Below are 18,453 nucleotides of genomic sequence, written 5' to 3' on the forward strand. Positions count from 1 at the left end.
AATACTAACCAAAATCACCTTCTCGCATATTTTTACTAGCCATTCATCAGCACCTATTCACCATCATACTAATACCAAAATCAGTTACCATCCACTTCCATAGCCATAAATTCTAGCAAAAACAGTCTCAATTCAACCCTAATTCATAAACTCAATTCACATTTTAATTTAACAAGCATCACCAAATTAACTAACACTCACAATTACAACCAATTCTCATCAATTAAACACACAAAATACGTATAAATTATTTGCAATTACTCAATAAGCTTTTGGCATTCTTAAATTAAAAACTTATAATTTAAAAAATGAAATCCCCTTACCTCTGTACGAAATCAGAATCAACAAAAACTTTGGAGAAGCTTTCTAATCGAGTTGTCGAAGAAAAAAAGGTCAGATATCATCTGTGTCTCCTAGAACTTCAATTGGCCGAACTCAAGGAGAAAGAGAACTATGTCACCGTCAATTTCTACCGAACCAAAGTTACGCTAACGTGTAAAGAAGGAAGATACAAATACTTTTATCGGATTAAATTTTAGATTGAAGTTACGAATCACAAAAAATCCAAACCGAAAATGTTTGGAAAGTTCATGGTTTCTTTCTTCTCTCTCGGTTCTATCTCTCTTGTACCACTCAAAAATGAAGCATGCAATTAGGTGTTAATGATCATGATTTATGGGAAAGGTTACATATAAGGGGTTTAGGGGTAAAAAATGCATTTAAGCCGGGCTTAGAAATATTTTACACAAATCAGCCAAAATAAAAATTTTTTTAGCATTCAACCAATGATCATTTTAATGTAATTCGAATCAATATAATTTTATCTATATTTGCACCTAATTCGAAACAACATGGTTCAAATTAAGAACATTGAAATTTGTATGTAATTCGAAACAATAAGGTTCGAATTATGCATGCTTAAATCGAATCTAGTCAATTCGAATTACTAGAAAAAACGAGATAAAGATAATTCGAACTAGCTCGATTCGAATTAGTAAGAAACATGAAGCAAGCCTTAATTCGAATTGACTTTATTCAAATTATGTATATATAGTGTGAATTAGATTGTTTTGAATTAGTGTGTACCAGACCTCTATATATATTTGATGAACATGAGTTGCCCTCGTTAGAGAGGGATCATATGGCTGGTGTCTGGTGAGGACAGTTTTATAGTGTTGGTTCACCACAGAGGATCGATTAAGAGGAAAACTCCTTCCGGTGTCAAGTTCACCGATAAGGATCCTCTCTGTATTATCGTGAGTGCTACGACGAGCTTTGATGACCTTGTTAGCTCTGTACTACTGAAACTTGGTCTGGACGACGTGAAAAGGGTTAAGAAGTTTTTCTATCACATTCCAATCACGGTGCTCCAAGATACCGTGAAGTATGATTGTTTCACGATCGGGAGTGATGAGGACTTGCAGGTCATGTTTCATTGTTGCCGGCAGTTTTCCGAAGTGAGGACACCAGAGCTGTTGGCAAAGTTAGTTGATGTGGTGTCCAGCTCGGGGGGTTTAAACCGGAATACCAACACTTTAGTGACGGGTGTCGGTTCTAGCTCCAGACCTGCCGTTGCATCTTCCTCAGTCCCTGCGTACGAGCCACCCGCCCAGCCTATAGCCTCCCCTTCATTCGTTGTTGATCTCAACGGCAGTGTTGGCAACGAGGTTGGAACAGGAGAACTTCTACGTACCTCTGTACAATGTGATGCATCGGCTGGGGCTGGAGATGGATTGTTTGATGATCCAGAGGACGATGATGTCGAGCCAGATATGATTGCTGATGACAGTGGCGATGATATTGGAGCGAGTGAGCCTGCCGGTGCGGGTGGTGGTTCTAGCTCTGGCACACAGCAGTACCCTCCACATTTTTAATCTTTGGACCTGGATGCCATGAGGCAGGAGGGGGTGCCTAGGGAGCCTGCTGGATTTGGCGCGAGAGATGCAAAGGGTCAGCTGGTATGACAGAGTTCCAAGTTGGTCAGCAATTTCAGGATAAAGAGGATGCCCTGTTAAGTGTTAAGACTTACAGCATCCACCGAGGGGTACAGTACAAGGTAATGGAGTCTGATTATCGCCGTTATGTTGGCAAGTGTTCTGAGTTCGGGAATGGGTGCACATGGTTGATTCGGCTTAGTCTCCGGCAGCGTAAGGGCATTTGGGAGGTCAAACGGTACAATGGACCGCATACTTGTCAGGCCAGCTCTATCTCTAGCGATCACAGGAGTTTGGATTATCATGTGATATCGGCATTCATTATGCCAATGGTTAGAGCTGATGCATTCGCCAACATCAATGTGCTCCTAAATGCGAGGGCCTCACACTTTGGGTTCAGGCCTACGTACAGGAGGGTCTGGTTGGCCAAGAAGAAGGTTGTTGCCGTCATTTATGGTGACTGGGATGAGTCGTACAACGAGCTCCCAAGGTGGGTGTTAGGAGTGCAGGTGACCATGCCTGGTTCTGTTACAGTTCTTCGGACTAGCCCTATTCGAGTTGGGGGACAGCTGGATGAGTCTCAGACATATTTTCACAGACTGTTATGGACTTTCCCACCGTGTATCGAGGAATTTCGTCATTGCAAGCCGTTGGTGAGTATTGATGGCACCCACCTATATGGCAAGTATGGGGGTACGTTACTTGTTGCGATTGCACAAGACGGGAACTCCAACATACTCCCTGTTGCATTTGCACTAGTCGAGGGTGAGAATGCTGAGTCGTGGTCATTCTTTCTCTCCCACCTCCGTCAGCATGTAACACCACAGCCGGGTCTGCTCGTTATTTCTGACAGGCATAACGGCATCAAGGTTGCACTAGAGGCTCCCGACGGGGGCTGGCTACCTCTGGCTACATACCGGGCTTTTTGCATTCGACACGTAGCAGCAAATTTTGCCCTCACCTTCAAGGGTAAAGACGCAAGGAGGCTTATTGTGAACGCTGCCTATGCTAAAACCGAGGTCAAGTTCGATTACTGGTTTGATATTCTACGCTCGGAAGACCCGGCGATGTGTGAATGGGCGAACCGAATTGAGTATTCATTGTGGACACAGTATTGCAATGAGAGTAGAAGATTTGGTCACATGACGATGAATATCTCTGAGTGTGTGAATTCAATCCTCAAGGGTGTGAGGAACCTTCCTGTCTGCTCGTTGGTGAAGGCAACGTATGGTAGGTTGGCCGAACTTTTTGTACGCAAGGGGAGAGAGGCGGAGGCCCAGTTGGGTACCGGACAACAATTCAGTCAACACCTAGTGAAATGTATCGAGGCCAATTTGAAGATGGCCAGGTGCTTCACTGTTACTTTGTACGACAGGGACACCTCGGAGTACATCGTCGTAGAGACGACTCCTACTGGTTCTTTCTCCCTGGGTAGCTACAGGGTCTCACTTGGATCTCAGACATGTGATTGCAGATACTTCCAGGCACTTCATTTCCCGTGTCCGCACACACTGGCATGCTGTGCCTACTCACGAGTCACTTGGCACTCCTACGTCCACCTTGTTTATCGTCTCAGCTCCATTTTTAGTTTTTATCGAATGGGATTCACACCTCCAATCCGAGAGGGTTTCTGGCCACCATATGCTGAGCCAACAGTGATACCGGACCCGAACAAGAGGCGTGCAAGGGAGGGTCGTCCCAGGTCTACTCGGATACAGACAAATATAGACGAGGCAGATCCGAATCGGCCTAAGAGATGCGGCTTATGTTGGCAATCTGGACACACTCATCGGAGCTGCCCACAGGTCGGAGGACCCAGGCATACAGTCAGAGATGGGTAGGATTGGTGCTATGTTGTTAGATGTACTAGTGTCCATTGTTCGGACTTTTATTTTTTAATTAAAAAAATTTTCTAGTTACAAGTGCGTTGTATGCCTTTTTTTTAACGAATGTGAACTATTTCATAATAATATATTACATGACCACGTACGTAGTAAACACAATAATTGAAGTTTCTAATCTAACGAAATTTGCAATGTAAGTAACGGAAATAATATAAATAAGCAAAGTAAAATAGTTCTCATAGTGACTGATACAATTTAACCACTAAGAAACAGACACACATATCAACTGATAAACTAAATGACCCTACGAAACAACACACATAACTGAAATACATAAAGATAAGTATGTAGCATATGACACCGACAATGAAGTAACAAACACCATGATACACAAATCATCTAAACAGGTGCGATCCCGTGAAGCAATGTCGTGGAACCCATGTCCTATGACCTCTCTGGATCAACAGCTCCTCATCCTCTATCTCATCCTCCTCATCCTCCGGGGGTGGCTGTGCAAGCCTCGTAGGCTGGACATGTAACGGCCGGGATAAAGAAGGCCCGGCAACTGAATGTGACCCAGCAGTAATTGCGAAAGGGGGTGTACCACCAAAGGCAAAATAGTCAGCAGGAGGTACGGATGGAGGCTCATTCAGATCTACATCTAAATGTGCCTGTGACCCCGTCGTCTGACCCCCTCGACGACCAGCCTCATCTTCTTGCATGATGGCAGTGATCTCATCTAAGAAGTGCTCTCCACCGTACTCTGCATCAAGACTATCACCGGCAAGAAAGTCTAAAAACATGGTACCCGGACTCACCCATGGTGTACTCTCCTGAAGTGTCTGGTCATGACCGGGAACACCGACAAAGTAATCTCCGAGTGGCCCCTCTCCTAGTCCAGCGTCAATAGGTGCCGAAGGATCTCCCATACCAGACCGATACCACTATCCACCAGCTCCACCAGCATCGGGTATAACAACCCCCTGAGCAGCCCCTCCTGAAACGGCATCATCACGATGATCACCCCCAACGTGGTGCGCTACAGGCCCTCTCCGTCTGCCTCCACGACCCCTACCTGCCTGGTCACCCTCCTCGATAGCCTGGTCCAACCACCTCCACTCCCGGTCGCTACGTCGTGTCCCAACACGAGTTCTCCTGTCAACCCGACGCCTATCAGGAACGTCATAAACTTGATCCATGTCGGGAACTCTACCGACACCCCTCTGTGTCGCATCTACTGGAATAGAAATGTCTCTAGGATACCCCAAGTACATCTCTGATGACAAGAACCTCTTTTCGTGCTGATGCCACCAGTCCAAGAAGTCATGTGAAGGACCCGGGTCGGCAACAACGTCAAACCGAAGCACGTGCCCCGCACGTGTCTCCCAGTGAAGATGCCAGTGCTACAAATGGTGCGAGAACCAACGATCACCTCCTCTACCGTTCTTCGACATCAAGAAGTCGATGTTCAAGGCGGGACGGGGGCAAACCTGTACGCCTCCAAACTGCGGTAACACTCTATCAACCTGGTGCCACTCAACCACGGCAAAATATATCAGCGACGTGACAGAACGCCATAAGGCCGTATGACGAGGCTCCAACACCTCCGGATGGACAACCTGAACGACGTTAGGTGTGCTATATGGCATCCATATAAACTGAAAAAAGCATCTCGAATACATTAGAAGATAAATTTAGCTATAACTAAATTTACATTGACTCCGCAAAGGTTTTTTTCATACTCACATCCCTAGGCTGTAACATGTCGATCCTCAGCTGAGTCATCTGCACCCGAGGTCCCTTCTCGCTAATGCCAGGATTGTAACCTGACCACCTTCAAAGGCCATTAAGATACGAAGTCAATCATTAATGTGACGAACTAGTATAACATTACAGTCGAGAACTTAAATAAATAGAATAAGTAAACATAATATAATGAGATAGTCATACCTGGATGCCAGGGGCCAGCTAAACGCATCATACCCATCAGGCTAAAATCTAGGAAACCGCCAAAATATCCAGGACTGAAGTAACTGTAATGGCCCAGCTAATTTCACGACATGTCTGTTGGCCACTCGGCACATACACCGGTACAACCATGCAAGCGCCGCCGACCCCCAACTGTAGCCACCCATCTCCTCAAGCCTAGCCACGTACGGTAGCTATCTGATGTGAATACGATTGCCTGACTTGTCAGCAAACAGCTGGGTGCCTAACAACATCATGATATAGGCACGGGCATAGCGCCTAACTGTCGCCTCATCGGCCCCCTCGGGGCACTCTCCAAAAGTTTCCTGGAACCAGGTGCAGTTCACTGCGAACTTTTGAATTTGGCTCGGGGGAGGTAACACACCGAGCAATTCCTGGAACCACTGCCAAGCTGGCCGGGTACCCTGTATGTATATGTGAAAATCTGTCAGGCAACCGCTGACGTAATGTCCGTCCACTGGCAACCCCAACTGGTACGCCACGTCCTGAAGTGTGATCGTGCACTCTCCGAACGGCATGTGGAAAGTGTGCGTCTCCGGACGCCACCTCTCGACGAATGCACTCACAAGCGGCTCGTCTAATCGGAACCATCTGTCGTTCAGTATCGCAAGATGGTATAATTCGGCCATCTGCAAGTACGAAACGTACCTCTCATCAAGTCGCATTCCCTGCTGCCGCCGCATACTCGATATGCAATGCCAGGGCTGCGCATTACATGGACCGCATGATTAGAACAAACTCAAATACCGGTTACAAATACAAATCAGGACATAAACAGCTAATAAATACCACATGCAAAAGGAGATATATTAAACCACTAGCAAAACCGGATAGTCAAACGGCATCTAAAAAACCACTAGAAACAAAGCAGCCTAAAACCGCATACAAATATGAAACTAGCATAAACCAGTGGCAACTCCACTTACAAAAACCACCGGCCAAACCCACTCAAATTAACAACTACCAATACCACCTACGTAAATCGCTAACATAAACCATCAACAAAACCGTATACAAAACCACTATACAAAACCGCATGCAAAACCACTATACAAAACCGCATGCAAAACCACCTTCATAAACCACTTTCATAAAGTAATAACAAAAACCACTAAACATATACCGTTATCAAAAACCACTAACCTCGTTGTTGATCACCCCGGCGATATGAGCGACTCCATCCAAACGATACAGTCTTGCCGAATCGTCCCCCATCGCCTCAATATGCCTCTCGAGTCTTTCTCGTACAGATTCTGGGTCGTTTTCTCTGAGATTTGGTGGGGTATGAGGATGGGAAACTGATTCGAATGAGCTTAGTTCGAACTCCTTATATAAGCAACTCACTAGTAATTCGAATCAACTAAATTCGAATTACCTGAAGTCACCAACAATGAATAATTCGAATCAATATGATTCGAACTCCTTAGTGTCACGTTCCCCTACTAATTCGAATCGATACAATTCGAATTATTCTTTTGTAATTCGATTCAAGTTGTTTCGAATTACATGCAAATTTCAATGTTCTTAATTCGAACCATGTTGTTTCGAATTAGGTGCAAATGTAGTTCGAACAATGTTAATTCGAATTACATTAAAATGATCATTGGTTGAATGCTGAAAATATTTTCATTTTGGCTGATTTGCGTAAAATATTTCTCAGCCTGGCTTAAATGCGTTTTTTACCCTATATATATATATATATATATATATATATATATATATATATATATATATATATATACTTTCTTTCTTTTTTTTAATTTTAATAATAATAATAATAATAATTTTATTTTTTTTGAAATATCTTATTATAATAATAAAATAATTTAAAAATTTTAATAATTTTTAAATTTAAGGTATCATAAAATTTAATTTAATTATTTTTAGAAGAATAATAATTTTTTTAAAATAAAATAATAAATTATTATTTATTTTTTTAAAAATTCAGAATGTTATAAGTTGTTTATGACCTTTTAATAATAAATTATGAATAATTTATTTTGTAAAATTGTTAAATTTCAAATTTTATTAGTTTAAAAATTATTAAATTTAAAATTTTAAAATTATATATTAAATTTTTTATAATTTTCTATATTTAATTAAACCGGTTTAACTACGATTCAACTCTAATTAAATTATTATCAGTTACTCAACCGGTTCGATAATTGGTCCGATTCTCACAGCGTTAATTATAATTCACGAGATTTAGTTTTTAAAAAAATAACTGCAATTCCTTTTAATTTTAAATTTAAAATGAATCTAATCATAATTATTGAAATTGAACTGAATTAAAAATAATTTTAAATTAATGTTTTTAAATAAAATTATATTAATTAAAAATTAAATTGATATGATATAAAAATAATAAAAAATTATACTAATTTTAATTTGATCTAAAAATATATATATTTACTTCGTTGCGAATGTAAATGAGATAATAATGCATATATTTTTCATATAAACTAAATATGTTTTGATTTCTAAACTGCATATATATATATAACCTAAAAATTGTGTCTTATATATATTATTAAATAAAATATTTAATTTATTTATATTAAAAAAATTATTCAAAATAAAATAAAATAAAATATTTTTTCTAAAATAAAAATAAAATTTATTATCTATTATATATATAACACAAGTTGAAAGAAATTTAATGTATAAATACTTTAGAATATAATGAAAGTATATATACAAATCCATCATATTAATTTGACCGAACTGATTTTTCTTCGAATCTCCTATCTTGTTTAATTATTGAAGTTTACGGTGAACATTACCAAAAATAAATTAAACATGATATACAATTACATGTAAAAAAAAATTTGATAATTAACTTATTTTTTAAAATTTTAAAATAATTCAATTCACCTATAAAATTTAGTAGTACAATTTAAATATGAGAAAGTCTAGAGGGTCAGTAATTTTGTTAAAATTTGGCCAGCACTTAACCATCAAAAGTAAAATAAGTAATCCTGCACCATTGAATGTAATCTCCCACCGTTAAACACACTTATGATGGCTAATTGATGGCTATATATCACAATTTCTGCTGGCCCCCTAGCACTCCTCTTTAAATATTATAGAAATGGATATGGATAACAGGATTGGAAAGAAACGAGTTGCTGCGTGGTATGAATATATTTTGCCACCTAAATAAGAAGAGATACTTGTCTAAATCACAAGGTGAGATGAATGCATACGTGTACAACATAAAAGAAACAATAGCAAAACTGATTGTGTGAATAAAGCAGCAGCATAAGGAGATAAATCAATAACAGCATTGAATCTTAATAGAAAAAGAGGAGTCAGAAAAAAAATCGTGACAAATTTCAAAGAAAGAGACAAGTCAATATATAACAGCGTTAAATATTAATTCACATATAAAATTTAGAAGTCCCATAATATATCTATAGAAATGGATATATACAATAATGGAAGAACTAATTAACATAACGTTTTGCGTGGCATGAACCTATTTTGCCACGGAAACAAGAAGAGACACTCGTTTGATTCACAAGGTGACACAAAGACGTATAAATATACAAATACAACATAAAAGAGCCAGAATACAAGAAGAAGAAGAAAAGGCAGGTGAATAACAACGTTGAATATTAATGGAAAAACAGGAGTCAAAGAAAAAACTCGGAGATGGACCCCAAATTTCAAGGATGGAGCCGGTTACACATGGTGCCTATGGTGGTGGAATGTACGGAACAGAAAAGGACCAACAAGAAGAAGAAAAAGATAATCAGCAACAAACAAAGGCACCAGCAAGCGAGAGCCAAAGTGCTGATGGTCCCGTTGATAAAAATGTCATAGAATTCAAGCACCATCCTCCTTCTACTGGAGATCGAGATATAGACATTACTGGCCAATCTTATATCCAATAATTTACTCATGTAAAATCATAATTATCATACTAGTACCAGTATTACAATTAATACATCTCCCTCCCTTATTTCCCTTTTCTGCCTAGTGCAATAGCCAATAATATCAGCGTAATACATGTAAGTACATATAGATATTTATAAGAAGTTTCATGTATGATATAAATTATCTCTTCTTTTTATCCTATTTTTCCTTTTATCCGATGATACTAATATGAGTACGCACCTTTGTACAATTGTATTTAATACTCGACAAAATAAAATGGAAGAAGAAGTAACAGAATGCTTACCGTTATTTAGTATTTACAATGGATCATTAAAATATGCATCTACAATAACAGTATAGAAATTCACTGTATATACCACATTCTCTATTCCTTGATAGTGTATCCGATTCTAAAAAATTGATAAAGTATTAATTCTACTAAATTGTGAATGGAGCTATAACTATGAAAGTAGAAAAAAAAAAAGGAAAAACAGCTGTTTTAAGTTCTAATCCAAACCCAGTTTACAAATCTGTATAACCGAAGGGGCATCCCAAATGGCAGTTCGTTTTTTAAATTTTAAGAAACTTTCGACGCACTCTTCCAAATCCATAGATCGAACTCTCTTTCGTTCACCAGCAAGTTTCTTTCCAACAACACGATCAAATATCTTCTCCCAACCAGCCTCCCATCTATCATGGGCATCGCACAGCTCAAGGGCCCCATGGGCCCAATGGGTCCAACTCCACTCCTTGTCCAGTGACTCCATCACACTCTCCACGCACTTCCCCTGGCACACGGGATTACACGGCCTGCATTTCGCCCCACTCAACGGGCCCGGGCTGACAAGAGCAGCCACTGGCACGCCGTATCGGGCCGGAGGAAAATCGTACCTACGGTCCGAAACAATGCAAAAGGGGAGAAGCTTGGTGAGATGGGCCACCTTTTGGGTAGTTAGTTGGGCTTTGAAGGCTGACTCTGAGTTGAGGTTGTTGAATCCGGCAGAGTCGAGTTTTGGAATGAGGGAAAGCCTAGACAATGCGACGGTTGAGGTTTTAATATCGCCGGCGCCGAAACGGTCGTTGAGGCCTCCGTACGAGGATCCAACTGGAACGAGGTACTTGCCTCTTACAAAGTTTTCTGGGCCAAGGGGTTTGTTCCAGTACCCATCAACTCTTGTTCGAACTACCCAATCGTAGGTGAAATTGTTCTTCTCTTGATATGATTTTATCATCTTTAAGCATCCTTCCACCAAGTTGAAATATTGAAGAAGCCCCTGCCAGAACATATTGAAAACACCAATTATTTGCACGTTAGCCCTAAAGTATTGACAAGTAGTGGAACAAAAATTCACATTATTTTATTTTTTGTGTCGACTAATTAACTAAGAAAAGACGCCAGTACCATTAGATCCACAAACGGCCTTTTCAAAAGTAATTTAATCATGTCATATGATTAATTCTAACATCTATACTAGATTAAAGCCCAAGAGAACATATTTTAAGCCATGATCCGTTTCTGTTCTTAGTAAGCGAAGTATGGTGTAGCATTCTAACTTTATTTACTGATCCAGCATTAAGAAATTCACCTAATAATGATTAAAAAAATATATTCCTGATTAGATATTTATTTTAAACTTATGATATTATATTATATAAAATTAGAGTAGTAACAGGTGATATTCGGATGAGAAGGAAAATACAGGGGAAGCTCAATATGGAACCCCAAGCTGCTGAATGAGATGTAGAGAATTTTTCTCAAAATTATATCAACATCATAGGACGAGATAATAAATAGTAAGTCCAGGTATACAGGTCATTAGAAATAAATAGAAGGCTCTTATTGCCTTATTGGACAGTTCGAAATAATAAAAAAAAATGAATGTTTTAATAGTTATAACTTAAAATAAAATAAGCAATATGAAGCTTTTGTAACAGCTAGAGTTATGTTTGTGTGACGAATAAAATAAAATAGTACTGCAACTTTTGAAATGGACCGCTTCCCACTAAATAAGAAAGAATAAAAAGAATATCTGCTATTCGATCACGGAGGAGGTTAACGCAGGCTAAGACACTAAGAGGCATTATTGATGACGTTATGAAATAAAAATCTTTGAATTCGTTGGGATTTTAAACGTAGAATTGTTGAATTGCAAGTGGAAACAAGCTACGGTTATTTGGTGATGACCTAAGAAGCACTACAAGGAACGTTCTTTTTATTTTTTTTTCCCTTTTTTTTTGGGAATAGATGAACGTTCATTTTATGGCTTATTGTAACTTCAAGAGACCAAGTAAATTAAATGAGAGGCAAATTTCACTGCCGAGCAAACTCAACAAAATAATGCTGGAACAAATTATTCAACAGAAAATGTGAATAATCTAATCTAGACAGAATTAGAAAACAAAAATGGAAGAGAAATTAAAGAAAATATATATCTAAAAAAGTTGTAACCAATATGAGAGAGAAAAATAAATACTTAAATAGTATATTATTTAGGTAAGAGATCATTTGAAAGAATTAATTTGTATTTATTAGTCAAAGGGAAAAGGTTTGTATAGATATATTACCAATTTTATATCATGGTCAATATTAATAAAAATATTGACTACAGCGATTAAAGAAAACAAAAATAAAATAAAAGTGAAGTAATGTTAAATAAGGAGTGCATTTTTTTCCTAACGAAAAAGAAATTTGTTAACACCCGGGACGGTTTGCCATATGCCATCCCATTTAGACACACACAAAAAAAAGTACCATTCCATTTATAAAATATTGTTAGCCGCCTTTCACGTACTTAATTGGATAAATAGAGAGTTTAATGAAAAGTTTAATTTTCATGTACTTAATTAGATATTAGCTTATGAGAGATTTGCATTGACTATTATTGGCTAACAATGGATAGAAATTAAATTCCTATTAAAAGTGGTTTATCAAAATAATAATAGTGATTCCAAACTTTCCTACCACCACTTTCCGTAATATTTTTCTCTTCTCTCTATTATTGAAAAATATTATGTCCCCCTCGAGAATGACGATTGAAGTCGAAAGCTGCTTTTTAGCATCCGTAGTAATAGACTTTGGAAGATGATAGGAAGAAGAAAAGAATGAATTAATTTTTCAAACAAAACAAATTTTAATAATAAAAATAAGAAATTTGCATTTTTCTATTTGGTTAGGTGATGATGAGAAAGGGTATCTGGAAAGAAAAGAATTCGATCGACACTGCAAAAAAGAAAATCCACTGAGGTGGAAAACCAAAAAAACTCTCCCTAAAGAAAAGTGCTAAATCAAAAGAAACGATAATAAAAAAAAACATACATGGAAGAAGTGTACGTATTATTGTAGTATATTAATTCAGAAATATAATACTAATACTCCAAAATTACGAAGCTGTTGAATTATTATTATTATTATTATTATTATTATTATTATTATTATTATTATTGAAACGAAAAAAATGAGAGAAAAAGAATAGGCATGAAACCTGGACACCGTTAGGCGAGTTCATGGAGGAGAGGACTCTGACGTAGGAATCGTTCTCGGGCAATGGCTGAGGCTGGAAGATTCTAACGGCGGCGATTTTAGGCGCGGAATTCAACAGCGAGAACTTGTACGTGTCTGAATCCAACGGACTATGCAAGAACAGATCGGAATTCGGGTACTCCTTCAGAATCATCTCTATTATGGACGGTCCTGTGAGTTCGAACCTTCTAGCACCTCCAACCAAACACACCGCCATTCTTGATCGCAACAACTCCTCCTTCGAAGGCGAAGGAGGAGAATCGTCATCCATTATGGCGGTGGTGGTGGTTCCCAAAGGGAACCTGATACTGATAAAGTGGCGGACCGGGTAAAAGGCGGAAAAGTTTGTTAAAGTGGTTGGGTTGGGAAAAGAAAGGAACATGAAAAATAAAGAAAGGGGTAGTGCCATTATTAACACAAGGAAACGCCAATCAAGATTCCAACCCAGTTTCGTAAAGGGCATGGAAATTTTCCTCGGGCTCCGTAGCATCTTTTTCTCTTTCTTTTTCGGTTATCGGTTCTCTCTAACTAACTGATTTGGTTTTAGGTACGGTTATCACGGTTACTACTACTGGTAGTTTGGTTTTTTGTGAGGGGAAAACGGAAACCCCTGAGAGAGGTTGGTGATGATGACGCGCTTCTCCTTCTTCTTCCCTTGTTAATTGCTCACGTGGTGTGCGATGGATGCGATGATATGAAAAGAAGGAAGCTAGCTAGAGAGAAAATGGAAGGAGCATGTTTACACTTATCAACATGGCTGTTACCACACGCATATTTGGCTGCCTGGCTTTGATGACCTACCATCTCAGACTTAGAATCAGAAATGAAGAATGAAAGAAAAATGGAATTGAATTTTCAATTTTGATTTCGTCATCGTCCTTCAGCACCTGGTTCCCAGTTGCGCAGACATTTTTATTGTTTTTCGCTTCATATATGTAGAAATAGCAATAATATTATTTTAAATTAATATTTAACCAGTAATAATTTATATTTATATTTATTAATATTTATACTGACTAAATATTAATAAAAATTATTAAAATTGTTGACCTTCAAAATTTTTAGAAGGGAAAAAATCTCTATATTAAACCCCAATATTAACAAAGATTATTAGCTATATTATAAATAGGGTTCAATTTTAATGTGTGTAAAGAGTTTTTAGTTTTATATTATACCGTTATTCTATCATATCTATGTGTTTAAATGATTATCTACATAATAAATTAAAATTTTATTATTTTTATTAATATAATAATACACAAATAACGCGTAAAAATTAAATTAGTCTAAAATGTTATTTGTAAAAATTGTCTATTCTCAAATTGTGCCAATTATTATATTCGTATCCAATTAAATGCTTAATGACTGATTTTGTTTGATAATTTCTTTTTGTTTACGGAATTATTTCAATAATTTTCTTGAAGTAATAATAACTGAGATCATCATACCCTCTTTATTTGGGAATAGTTTAACACTTTCTGGCCTCCTATAAGCTAAGGTCGTCTCCCTCCCAAATAGTAATTAGAAATCAAAGCAAAAGTGGAGTTATGAGATTAGGCATGTGTTTAACACCAATAGATTTACGAAATGGAAGAGAGAGATAAGCTTTTGTCATTATGCCACACATATACTGCAATGAGGTGCATGTGGGCACCACTTAGATGTATCCATCTCAACAATAACACATCAATGAACTATTCAATAATCAACACTTTAATCAAATAGGATAGTTATTTATATTTTATTTATTATTTTATTATAAAACAGTTTTTCTCATTGAATTACAATTGAATCAATTAGATTAATAACTAAAATAGTTTAGATAAATAATTTAATTAAATTATTTTTAAAAAAATAATTTAAATAATTATTTTAAAAATAGTTTATAAATAAATTTTTTTGTGGTTAAATTTTTAATTTTAAAAATGTTTATTTTATAAAAATATGATAAAAAACAGTAGTATTATAAAAGAAATTATTTTTTTATTTTTCTATAAATTTTTAAATAATTTCTTAAAAAGCTGTAATTTAATTTTAAAAATTATACCAAATATTAATATTATTACTTTTCATAAATCAAAAACTTAAAAAAATTACTTTTAAAACTTACTAAAGGGTCCATAGTTCAATAATCGATCCAATTTTTAGGATTTTCTTAATCAAGCAATGACTCAAAAAAAAAAAAAAAAACACTATATAAATTTTGCATGCTCTTTTTTAACATCGGATTCGGCATAAATCTCAACCCGTTACGATTGAATTAATGTTCATTTATAATTACAACTATTAAAAAATCTTGAAGATCAGTCATTTTTAATAATTTTAATTAATATTAATGAATATAAATATCAAATTATTTTTAATAAATAGATTTTATTAATTTATATATATAAATTTTAATAAATATAAATTATATATTTTATATGTATAAATTTCTAATTATAAATGTAAATTATTATAAACTAAGAATTCGTTTAAAAAATTTTAAAAGTAATTTTTTTGAATTTTTTATTTATAAAAAATAATAATATTAATATTTAATGTAATTTTTAAAATCAAATTATAATTTTTTAAAAAATTATTTAAAAATTTATAAAAAAATTAAAAAAATAACTTTTTTTATAATAAACAATTTTTTATTATATTTTTTTAAAATAAATACTTTTAAAATTAAAAATTTAAATACAAAATAATTTATTTATAAATTACTTTTAATATAATAATTTATTATTTAAATTATTTTTTAAAAAAATTAATTAAATTATTTATCTAAATTAGACCTAAATACTGGTCTAAAATAACTATATGTAGCATTGGTTCAGCTATATGTAGCATTATTTTTATTTTGTTTTATTTTTTCAATCGGATCTATAAATGTGGAGCGGTTGGTAGAAAACCACGTGCAATAATGATCAAAGTCAGATTACGAAGAACTACTTGATCATTTAAACAGAATCAATGCTCTCTTGATTGTGGGGTAGGATATTTGGCTGCATTTGTTTTTTGAGATTGGGGGAAAACCCGAGAATTGGGACTGAATATTAATATTGAATTTAGTAATTAAAGATTAAAATTAAAAATTTTAATTATAAAATATAAAATTTTAATTTTTTAAATATTTTTAAAAAATTAAAATTTGTAAATATATAAATTAAAATTTTAATATTTTTTTAAAATTATTATCATTTAATTTTTAAATTTACTTTATAATTTTTATATTTATCTTAAATAAAATATAATATTAAGACATAATTTTTTTTTCTCAATTTCTATCTCTATTTTAAACGTAACCTTAGTGTACTAAGAGGGAAGAGGTAAATAGATGCAAAAAGTTGTAAATGAAAAGGACTATACTTCCTTAATTTCTATTTTTCTTTTTCTTTTCCCCACTTTTCTCTCCTAATTTGGACAGCTTTTCCCACCGGAAGATGCTAGTAGAACTTTACTTAAATGATATGCTTCATAATAAATTGATTATGTGTTATTTTGCCTGTTATATTCTAACATGGTACGGTGTGAAACTCCGAGGTTAAGACAAACGGTAAATTTTTTTTGAGTAAATTGGTAAGGTAATAAAATATATAGGAGCTGAATTATTATTAAATTTATTTTTTATCTCATATATGTTTGATTATATTGGGTCAAAGATAATTAGACTTTTACCTTTTTATTTTACCGATTCCCTTGATTGAAATGAATTTGATCTAAAAAAAAGTCAATTCTATGGTGCCTATAAATTTTTGCTAAAATATTGCTTAACTTATTTTCTGTAGTAAATTTTGATTTTTTAAAAATTATTTATTTTTATATCTTTTAAATAAAATAATAACTTTTAACTTTTTTTAATAAATAGACACCACATTATAGACACCATAACATTCACCCTAAAAACAATACCCTTTTGATAACGCGGTTACCTCAATTATATTTCAGTTTTTTGTAACCTATTAATAATAGATTAGTTTTGTTGAAACTTGAAAGTTGAAACCATCCACGGATTTCTTTAGCACGTCGATTAACTGTTGATTGCTTTTGTCATTGTTGGAGACGTGGAGTCTGGATTTGTTTTTTGAGGTAACACTATTTTAGACATAAAAAAATATTTAAAATTAATGACAATTATAATTCTCTATCTGTTCCTACTTGATTAATTTTAAAGTATCATTGTCAATCTACACGTATAGTCACGACAAATAGTGGAGGAAAAGAAATAGATAGACCATGCATTATATTATCCGATTCCGATACATTATAATTAAAAAAAAGAGTTAGAAGTTATTAGAATTTATTGTGTTTTATTAGTAGTTAGTTATTAATATTTAAAAATATAAATTAAAATATTTTATTAAATTATTAAATTATAAAAATTAAGTTAATAACTAAAAATAATGACTAAAAAGGTAAATTTTGGTAGTCCTCTTTTATTATTTTTTTATAATAATATCTATTAGCTTAGTTCACACCAAATTAATTGACTTTAATTTTATAAGTTGGTGGTTAAGAAATTAAACCTTTCATTATGATTTGTGAACATTATTCTTATATCCAAAATTTCAAATAGGTGTTAACTTAGACATAATTATTATTTATAAATTTCATTATATCATTATATAATAGAAGTGCTGCTGCTAAGTGCGAAACTATTTGTTGTCAAAATTAGTATTTAAATAGGTTAACATACATACACTACTAAACGTTATTCTACATAATTTTTAAATTTAAAATTAAATTAATAAGATATTTGTGCTTCACGGATAAAATAAATGAAGACTATAATAATAACATGAATGTAAATGTATTTTAGCTAGATATTGTTTGGTATAAAAAATAAAAAATATTGTTATAATTTAGAGAATTACATATAAATTTTGTTTTTCACGAATAATACCGTGAAATATATAAATTATAGGTTGGAATATTTGCTATTTAACAGTAATTAGATAGTAACTTTGAATCAAAGAAGTTGCTCCTCACCAAAAAAGAAAAAAGAAAAGGAGTTGCTCGTTAAAACTTAAAAGCGTGGACTAAAAGATAAAATAAGCATGTAACAGGTAAGATTGTACTTTTCCAACCAAACATTCTTATCAAACAACAACCAGCTAACAACCATGTTTGAAGTTCACGCATAGTGGCTGGTCATTTCTCGTTTGGTAGTATTTGCCCTTTGATATAATTTTGGGTAATGTGTTTGAAGCCACGGCGGAGCTAGACTAATTATTCAGGAAGGATCATGTTTAATTTATTAAAACTATTTTATATTAATATTATTTTTAATGTTAAAATTAAA

At 34.5% G+C, this 18,453-nt stretch overlaps 4 protein-coding genes across 4 annotated transcripts; 2 read left to right on the forward strand and 2 right to left on the reverse strand.

Annotated features, from left to right (window-relative positions):
• The first annotated feature begins 308 nt into the window (after positions 1-308).
• LOC130945273 (uncharacterized) lies at positions 309-1,874 on the forward strand. The gene is made up of 2 exons (XM_057874005.1): positions 309-392; positions 1,131-1,874. Exons 1-2 carry the CDS (start codon positions 309-311, stop codon positions 1,872-1,874), a joined length of 828 nt encoding a protein of 275 aa, XP_057729988.1.
• Positions 1,875-1,960: 86 nt separating this feature from the next.
• LOC130945274 (uncharacterized) lies at positions 1,961-3,775 on the forward strand. The gene has a single exon (XM_057874006.1). The coding sequence runs from the start codon at positions 1,961-1,963 to the stop codon at positions 3,773-3,775; it is 1,815 nt and encodes a 604-aa protein (XP_057729989.1).
• A 2,165-nt stretch (positions 3,776-5,940) lies between these two features.
• LOC130945276 (protein MAIN-LIKE 1-like) lies at positions 5,941-6,982 on the reverse strand. The gene is made up of 2 exons (XM_057874007.1): positions 6,911-6,982; positions 5,941-6,471 (listed from the first exon to the last, which is right to left on the reverse strand). The coding sequence occupies exons 1-2, from the start codon at positions 6,980-6,982 to the stop codon at positions 5,941-5,943; spliced, it is 603 nt and encodes a 200-aa protein (XP_057729990.1).
• A 3,006-nt stretch (positions 6,983-9,988) lies between these two features.
• On the reverse strand, positions 9,989-14,070 carry LOC130945083 (uncharacterized). Its single transcript, XM_057873750.1, has 2 exons — positions 13,129-14,070; positions 9,989-10,920 (listed from the first exon to the last, which is right to left on the reverse strand). The coding sequence occupies exons 1-2, from the start codon at positions 13,654-13,656 to the stop codon at positions 10,153-10,155; spliced, it is 1,296 nt and encodes a 431-aa protein (XP_057729733.1). The 5' UTR covers positions 13,657-14,070; the 3' UTR covers positions 9,989-10,152.
• Between the last annotated feature and the right edge of the window lie 4,383 nt (positions 14,071-18,453).

Source organism: Arachis stenosperma, chromosome 8, assembly GCF_014773155.1.
Source record: "Arachis stenosperma cultivar V10309 chromosome 8, arast.V10309.gnm1.PFL2, whole genome shotgun sequence".
Lineage (NCBI taxonomy): Eukaryota > Viridiplantae > Streptophyta > Magnoliopsida > Fabales > Fabaceae > Arachis > Arachis stenosperma.

Excerpts from the sequence above, each read along its gene's own strand:
- LOC130945274 (XM_057874006.1), top strand. The coding sequence starts at position 1,961 with ATGACAGAGTTCCAAGTTGGTCAGCAATTTCAGGATAAAGAGGATGCC.
- LOC130945276 (XM_057874007.1), bottom strand. The coding sequence starts at position 6,982 with ATGGGGGACGATTCGGCAAGACTGTATCGTTTGGATGGAGTCGCTCAT. Across the intron at positions 6,472-6,910 it reads CCGGGGTGATCAACAACGAG|CCCTGGCATTGCATATCGAG; the intron begins GTTAGTGGTTTT and ends TGTAATGCGCAG.
- LOC130945083 (XM_057873750.1), bottom strand. The coding sequence starts at position 13,656 with ATGCTACGGAGCCCGAGGAAAATTTCCATGCCCTTTACGAAACTGGGT. Across the intron at positions 10,921-13,128 it reads ACTCGCCTAACGGTGTCCAG|GGGCTTCTTCAATATTTCAA; the intron begins GTTTCATGCCTA and ends ATGTTCTGGCAG.
- LOC130945273 (XM_057874005.1), top strand. The coding sequence starts at position 309 with ATGAAATCCCCTTACCTCTGTACGAAATCAGAATCAACAAAAACTTTG. Across the intron at positions 393-1,130 it reads GAGTTGTCGAAGAAAAAAAG|AGAGGGATCATATGGCTGGT; the intron begins GTCAGATATCAT and ends TGCCCTCGTTAG.